The following is an 8,577-nucleotide window of genomic DNA, read 5'->3' as shown; positions in this document are numbered from 1 at the left end:
GTTAAGTTTGTTTGGTTTTTTTGAACAGACAAAACATCATTGGAGTTTTTTGAACGGTTTGAAAACTTCGTTGGACTTTTAATTCATTTTCCCATACATTGATATATCCCAATTACGTTGCATAATGTGTTTTAGGCTAATGTCTCCGTATTAATATCAACTTGTGCATATCTTAGTAATAGAAAAAGACCATGAGAAAAATAAATTAATAAAAAGAAGATGGTTATTGACTGGGATAAAAAGATAAGGCTTCCAAGGACATTTCTTGCATGTAAACCATTGAATCTTATACATGCGTCCATTTTCCATAATTCTGCCTTATAAGACTATAAATATAACTTATTAGTGTTATCATTGCTTACAACTTCTACCTTCAACTCACACCTCATCCTTATATATACACGGGCTCATGTTTCGTTCGTTCATATCTAAACAGGAAGTAAAGAAAGAATCACAGAAAGCAAAACAGACAGACGCTGAAAACCATACACAGACGTGCACTTGCATGGATAATATGTTTCGAAAGGTTTCAAACATGGTGTTCGGAGAAAAATTTCTGAGTAAGACCATAGTTAATGGGAAAGTGGTCTTGATGAAGAAGAATGTCCTCGATTTCAATGACTTGGGCGCGTCAGCTTTAGACCGAGCTCATGAGCTATTGGGCAAACATATCTCCATCCAATTCATAAGTGCGACTCATGCTGATCGTACATCCTCAGGTTTGATATACTCATCTTGCAGCCATAAGTATTCATTAAAAACACTGCCCCTAATCCCCTATTTAGTTATCTTTTCTTAACATCATAAAACTCATTTAATCCGTTGTAGTATATAAACACAAAAATTAAACAAGCACACATACAAACACCGCCTCGTAGGCTATATATATATATATATATATATATATATATATATATATATATATATATATATATATATATATATATATATATATATATATATATATATATACCCTTCGAAAATGTGAATTTTGCTAAAACCAAGTATTTGCTTCAATGAGACAGCAAGCGTTCTTAAAATCTAAATGCGAGTACAAAAAAGGACAATAATCACATAGGTCAAACCATATGTGGATCATTGCAGCGATTAAGCTGACAGTCCATGCATAACGAATGGTTTAATTAGAAGCTGATTATTGCAAGCGATTTTGGTTTATTATTATTAGAGCATGATGTCACCTCCTCGTTCAATAGATTTAGAGTTCAATAACTATTGAACCCTCGACAAAAAGAAAGTTTTTAATCTTAAATATATATTATAAATTAATTTTAGTAATTTTCCATTGAATTTTATTACTTTCAATGTAATAGAGAAAAAATTAATTGAACTGTATAGAGTTTAATAAAATATGTAGCTATTCTGGATTGTAGATCACCTTGTTATAAAAGGCTCAAGGTTTGGGGTATTCCATGGCCTAAATAAATAGGCTTCATATACGAAGGGTTTAGAAGCGGGTTTCAAATACTCTTTCACGTTTATTTTACACCAATTTACTACTAATAATTTTTTGGGTCAATTTTAGAGTTACTACCAATATATGTCATAAAGTTCACGTGACTAACATAGCGATACAATGAGGGGCTAATTAACTTTCACATGGTCATTCATTTTTTATAAGATAAGAAGAAAAACAATGTCCAGTTTCGTGTTAGTTAGGTACGAATGCTCACACAATTGTATATTCGAGGAACCTTAATTTCTTGTAAAATATATATATACAATAAGTCAGTGTTCTTATATAGATATTAATTTTATTAATTGCTTTTATAAGTTTGGGCTAGCCACTTAGCTAACAAGATGTTTAATTAGAAAGAGTTACTAATAAAAAGTTCTTAGGTTCTATCTCATACATATATTAACCTAAAGTTCTAAAAAAATATTAATTAATTTGAATTAATTATCACATACATTTCAACGCATTTAACGTTAGTGGTTACAATATTGGTCATTGTCCATATATATAAATATAATTAATAAGTATTGATATATCTAACTAATACCAAATGCAAGGCTTCTCAAATTAGATGACGATAATGACCCAAGGATTAATTATCCTCAAATTGCAAAAGCAAAACGATCCATGTGCAAGATGATAATTTCCCAACTATATATAAATGTAAAGCATGTGTTTTGTAATATGTTAACTACTCTTTGATGACTTCTGTCGAATAGACGTTCTTACTCTATCAATGGCGGCTATGGAGTTTCTATATAATATATGCGAAAGTTAAACCTAATCTATTTTTATAAGTGTACACATAAACCTGCTCCTCTCTTTTCAAGGAATTTTAATTCTTAGTATATACGACTTTTCATAATTATTTAAACCAACTTTCAATCAATTTGGTTCTTCTTCCATGCATTAACATATGGTTTTAATAGATTATTTTCAATGGAGCTATGTTATTTTTTACCACACATTTAGGCCGACCATTATAATATTGGTGCTTTGCTTCATTAATTGTATTTAAGTGTAATGGGTTAACTTGTTGATCAAAATCAATCTTGATGAATATTAAACAAGTAAGGAAGATGCGGAGTGTGACTTGTTTAAATTTATTTAAGATTAAAAGTAGACTATCATTTAGGGACGAAGTCTGACGAACGAGGTCCAGAGGCAGCGCCCCTCGGGGAAGGGGCCCAAGGGGCGGCAGCCCCTGGCGTGTCTAAATTTTGAATACTTGACCCGTTTTTGGCTTTACATTAACCTTATAGAAAACCCAGATTTATGGCAGATTTTTTACTGTTGGAAAACTGTTTTATGATAGTTTTGACAGTTTTTAGACAAATGAGATATTTAAACAATTTTGGGTCAGTTTTTTGGTATTCACGAAATTGATACATCTCATCTTCTGTTCTGAATCTCTTCTGAGTTTTATCCAATCAAAAATTAGAGAGTACCAACCAAATATTTTAATTTAAAAGTGGATTCACAATTCTCAAAATATTCAAATGCCTTTATTACCTCGAAATTCAAACACATAATAGATTATTATTGGCGTACAAGTAGAACAAGCTTATAACTTTTTGTCCAGAAGCTTGTTGATCATTTGCCAAATATGTTTGATCATTGTGTTCCAATTTAAAGTTTAAACCATGGCTATTAAATAACTTTTAGGTATATATTATATATACATAACTAAACAAAGAGTTGGTCATAAGTGGGTGGATAGTCGTGAGCAAGAACACGAAAGCTTATTGCAGAACAAGCCGAGAAGGTGGGCAATTCATGAGGTCCTGATCAGTGATCAAAGGGGGCGGGGGCCGCATGGGATGATGAATGAGAGAATGCATAGTGATAAAGGGTTGTTTAATTGTTTTTAATGTCAAATAAATAAATATATAGTTTTGTAAGATCGAAAAAATAGGCAAATAATTGTAAGAACATTATAATAATTATATTACCAATATTTAGATGAATCGCAAATTGTGAAAGTTAAGTGATTAGAAAGAAAGAATACTAGCTATTCAATTATAGAAAACAAATGTTCATCGATTTTAAAGCACACAAATAATTTCAAATGCACCAATCCATAAATAAATGTCCATCAATAAATGTTCATCAATTTTAAGGAATCGATCTAATCGATTGAGGAGTAGTGATGTGGAAGTGGTGTCAACCCTCTCTTAATCCCATCATTTTCGTCTTCCTGTTGTATTTATCACACACACAGACACACACACACACAATATGTGTGTGAGTTCCTCTTGTTGATCAATCACAGAGTAAACCCAAAATCGGTGTTCATGTATTATTCTCAACTATTGGTCTTCTAGTTTCTTCTTGATGACGATGGTGAATGGTTAGGACTCCGCAAAGGTGTTGAATGCGGGTTAGAAGAAGGAGGAGACAAAAGAGATATAAGGGGAGGGAGGGGGGGAGAGAGAGAAAGGGAGGGTGCGATGAAAGGGAGGGTGCGATGAGTGGGGTATATAATCCTTTTTATTTTAGTATTATTTTAAAAGTAAAATAATGTTAAAATAAATATAGAGTATATAAAATGGTAATTAAAAGGGCATATATAATAGCCTTTTTTATGTATTTTAGGATCAAACTTACTGAAAATTTTTAATTTTGGATCTTTCATGCAATTTGGGAACATTTTGGATTTCATCTATGGTTTTTTGTAAACCATATGGATCAATTTTGCAGTTTTGTCTAATTTTTTCTTAAGACAATCAAATATGTTGCACAAGGAGTTGGTAGTTTCATTTAATCAACAAAGCTTTGTTATGTTATGTTTTCCAATTGATTTTATAAACACATATTACCCCTTAAATAGTTCTACTATGAAATTATTAAAGTGATTTTTAAATTGGTTAGAATACTATGCGAATAACAAAGTTTCTATAAAATTCATTAAATTTAATACCTATAAAAAAAGGTGTTTAATTTGAAGGCAAGAGTGCCGAAATGAACTTTTTTGATGCGTGGAAAAAAGTTATCACTATTGTTAATTGCATATGGACATATGGTTGAATATTGACCAGCATTTGTGTTGGTTTATTTCAAAATTTGGGTTTCAATGGATTCAATTTTATGGGTTTTCTGTTGCAGAAAAAGTATTGAGAGGTAAGCTTGGAAATCCGGCAATCTTGGAAGACTGGATTAGCACCATTACCCCTCTCACAGCCGGTGAATCATCATATGAAGTCACATTTGATTGGGACGAAGAGATTGGACTACCAGGAGCTTTTCTTGTTAAAAATCTTCACCACAGTGAATTTTATCTTATGACACTCACTCTCGAAAATGTACCTGGACATGGCAAAGTCCATTTTGTTTGTAACTCATGGGTTTATCCTGCCAAACGTTACACCAAAGATCGCATATTCTTCGCCAACAAGGTATATATAACAGTGCTCGTGTTTCAAATATCTTTTCAAAGTTTGAGTTTTTACAACAACTCATGTAAAACAATGGTGCAGGCATATCTTCCTGGTGAGACACCTGCATTGCTTCTTCCTTACAGAGAGGAAGAGTTGGTGACCTTGAGAGGAAATGGAACTGGGAAGCTTGAGGAATGGGAAAGGGTTTACGATTATGCATTTTATAATGATTTGGGAGATCCAGATGATGAGGATAAAGTGCGCCCAGTTATTGGAGGATCGTTAGAGTTTCCCTACCCTCGTAGGGGAAGAACAGGGAGACCACCAACTGAAATAGGTTAGTTAGAATCATATTTGTTCATGTGAGAGTTTGAAGTGATGATTGTATATATTTAAGTTATAGAAATGCTAAAATGGTTTTTTGTTTTTGGGTTTTTAAAGATCCTAAAATTGAAAGCAGGCTTTCGCTTATTGAGAGTCTTCAGATGTATGTTCCAAGAGATGAGCGATTTGGACACTTGAAGAGGTCTGACTTTCTGGCTTATGGACTTGAAGCTGTCTTTAAGTTTCTTCTCCCTGAGTTTGAGGCTATAACTGATGACACTATAGATGAATTTGACTCGTTTGATGATGTCTTGAAGCTTTATAAGGGTGGGATTAAGCTTCCTAAAGGCCCTTTACATGATAGGATTCGAGAAAACATCCCTTTACAGGTGTTCAAAGAACTTATTCGATCAGATGGTGAGGGACTTGCGAAATACTCAACACCAGATGTCATCAAAGGTACCATTTCTACATGTTCAAAATTAAATACACAAGTGATTGATATTATCAAGTACCATAAAAAGAGGCAATGCGACATGTCTTATGATGTTTCTGTTAAATAGTACTATATTTGCTTCCTGATTCCAACATGTTATATGATGTTTCAACAGCTGACATGTCTGCTTGGAGCACGGATGAAGAGTTTGCAAGGGAAATGCTAGCTGGAGTCAACCCGGTTTCAATTCAACTTCTGAAAGTAAGCTCTTGATTCTTTTTAATTACATTGATTCAAGAAAAGAAAAAAGTTAATATTTAAGTGAATTTTGTAACTTATTTTGGTTCTGAATTGATGTTTTTTAAATGCTTAAACTTTTTAGGAGTTCCCTCCAACAAGCAAGCTGGATGCCCAACTCTATGGTGACCAAAACAGTTCAATAAGATCACATCACATAGAGGAACATTTAGATGGTTTAGAAGTAAACGAGGTAATGTAACAATTTTTATTCCTCAATCTAATCAATTATACTAGAGTTGAAACATTATTTATGTTCTTAACACAGATGCTAAAAGCCAAGAGACTATTTATACTCGACCACCATGACCCATTGATGCCATACGTGAAGCGAATAAACTCAACATCGACCAAAATTTATGCCACAAGAACATTGCTCTTGTTAAAAAAAGATGGAACGTTAAAACCAATAGCCATTGAGTTAAGCTTGCCTCATCCAGATGACGAAAATCTTGGTGCCATAAGCAAAGTATGTACGCCAGCTAAGCATGGAGTGGAAGCCGGAATTTGGAAGTTAGCTAAAACATATGTAGCTGTTAATGATTCTGGAGTTCATCAACTCATAAGTCACTGGTAAATTTTACTTTAACACTCACAAATTACTTACCATGTATAGATTAGAGATCCTTCTACAGTTTTGACCAAGTTATTGATATGCAATGTGTACTTTGTAGGTTGAATACACATGCTGTTATTGAGCCGTTTGTGATAGCAACAAACAGGAAACTAAGTGTGCTTCATCCCATTAACAAGCTTCTCCATCCTCATTTCCGTGATACAATGAACATCAATTCAACTGCTAGGAATATCTTGATCAATAGTGGAGGTATTCTTGAGAGAACATTCTTTACTGGAAAATATTCAATTGAAATGTCTTCGAAGATATACAAGGATTGGGTATTCCCCAACCAAGCTCTCCCTATAGACCTCGTGTTGAGGTATGATATTGAAAAACCTTGCATAAACTTTTAAAAGCAATTTTGATTTTCTTACTCGTATGATATCATATTAATCGATGATTTTAATATAGGGGAATGGCAGTTGAGGATGAAAATTCTCTACATGGTCTTCGCTTAACTATTGAAGATTACCCATACGCTGTAGATGGGTTAGAGATTTGGTCAGCTATTAAAACATGGGTTGAGGATTACTGTAAGTTTTATTACACACAAGATGACATGGTGAAAAATGACACAGAACTCCAATCGTGGTGGAAGGAAGTTCGAGAGGAAGGACATGGAGACTTGAAAGAAAAGACATGGTGGCCTAAATTAGAATCTGTTAAAGATGTGATTGATAATTGCACCATTATCATATGGGTGTCTTCTGCTCTTCATGCAGCTGTAAACTTCGGGCAATACCCTTATGGTGGTTTTCCACCTAATCGTCCTACTCTAAGTCGGAGGCTTTTGCCTGAACCTGAAACTCCTGAATATGATGAACTGAAAGAAGATCCACAGAAAGTTTTTCTGAAAACAGTTACTCCACAGCTACAATCGCTTCTCAGTGTTACTTTGATAGAGATATTGTCACGACATACTTCAGATGAGATCTACCTTGGGCAAAGAGAGTGTCCTGAATGGACCATGGATGCTGAACCTTTGAAGGCATTCGAAAAATTTGGTAAGAAGTTGAAAGAAATTCAGGAAAGAATTATGAATTTGAACAAAGATGAGAGGTTGATGAATAGATTTGGACCTGTAAAGATACCATACACCATACTTTACCCAAGTAGTGAAGAGGGGCTTACTGGAAGGGGCATACCTAACAGTGTGTCAATATAAAACATACTATCTATCTCAGGCTGTTTGTTAAGTGTCCTTGTGTATATTCCTTTGGACTACGTGACTAGCATGCAATAAATATGTAACAAATTTAAACTACTTTGATTCGACTTTCAGATTGTAATGTATCGTTTTCTAAATCTTAATGGAAAGTTTATTCTTCAGTGACATTGACATGTTTTAATCGATACAAGATTAGATTAATGGGGATTGAACTAAAGGATCTATCTTTATTTCAATACTTAAATTTCTTTTGTTTCTTTGATACTTTTTTATACACATCATCTTTGTTTTTAGAGGTTATAAACAATGACGAATCAAGAACCAAATACCACTAGTTTTTTATGTAAATGAAAATAAAAAAATAAAACAGTAAAAATTACTAATGGTATCGGGTCGGGTTGTATGCCTTATAATAGTTAAATATAACTTCAATATTTATAATAGTTTTACATTTGAACTCTACTAGGTCTTCTTATATCTTGAAATATATTCATAATTATATCATTATCGATACTTTCTGAAACAATTTTTTTTTTCAATATACGACATTAAACTATCATTCAAAAATTGAAATATATAAAATATGGGCAGGAAGAGGTGGCGCTTGGTGGAGAGACAACGGTTGTCAGTGGCATGGCCGGACGACGGACTGTGGGATCTATCGATAGGGCATGCATAAACGTTATGAGGCGTCAGGCAAACAAGAACGTTATGAGGCGTCAAGCGTTAGGAGATGTCTATAAATAATCACATTTCGTGAAGGGTTTTTTTTTTCAATGGATTGGGCTATTAATTAATGAATAAATTTTAAATGGATTGAAGTAATTGACTATTTTAAGTGGTTTATAATATATAAACTTTAAGGTTGATGTATTTATTTTA

The 8,577-nt window shown here is 33.3% G+C and overlaps 1 protein-coding gene across 1 annotated transcript; it reads left to right on the top strand.

Moving 5' to 3' along the window:
- Positions 1–308: 308 nt before the first annotated feature.
- LOC145072245 (putative linoleate 9S-lipoxygenase 5) lies at positions 309–7,862 on the top strand. Its single transcript, XM_079018642.1, has 9 exons — positions 309–719; positions 4,580–4,869; positions 4,951–5,188; positions 5,293–5,634; positions 5,787–5,872; positions 5,994–6,101; positions 6,177–6,481; positions 6,583–6,846; positions 6,939–7,862. The coding sequence occupies exons 1-9, from the start codon at positions 410–412 to the stop codon at positions 7,690–7,692; spliced, it is 2,697 nt and encodes an 898-aa protein (XP_078874768.1). The 5' UTR covers positions 309–409; the 3' UTR covers positions 7,693–7,862.
- The last annotated feature ends 715 nt before the right edge of the window (positions 7,863–8,577 follow it).

The sequence above is a fragment of the Lactuca serriola genome, chromosome 9 (assembly GCF_051521515.1).
Source record: "Lactuca serriola cultivar US96UC23 chromosome 9, Lser_US96UC23_V15, whole genome shotgun sequence".
Taxonomy (NCBI): Eukaryota; Viridiplantae; Streptophyta; class Magnoliopsida; order Asterales; family Asteraceae; genus Lactuca; species Lactuca serriola.
The sequence above is the reverse complement of the archived record's forward strand: the minus strand, read 5'-3'. Positions and strand labels throughout refer to the sequence as shown.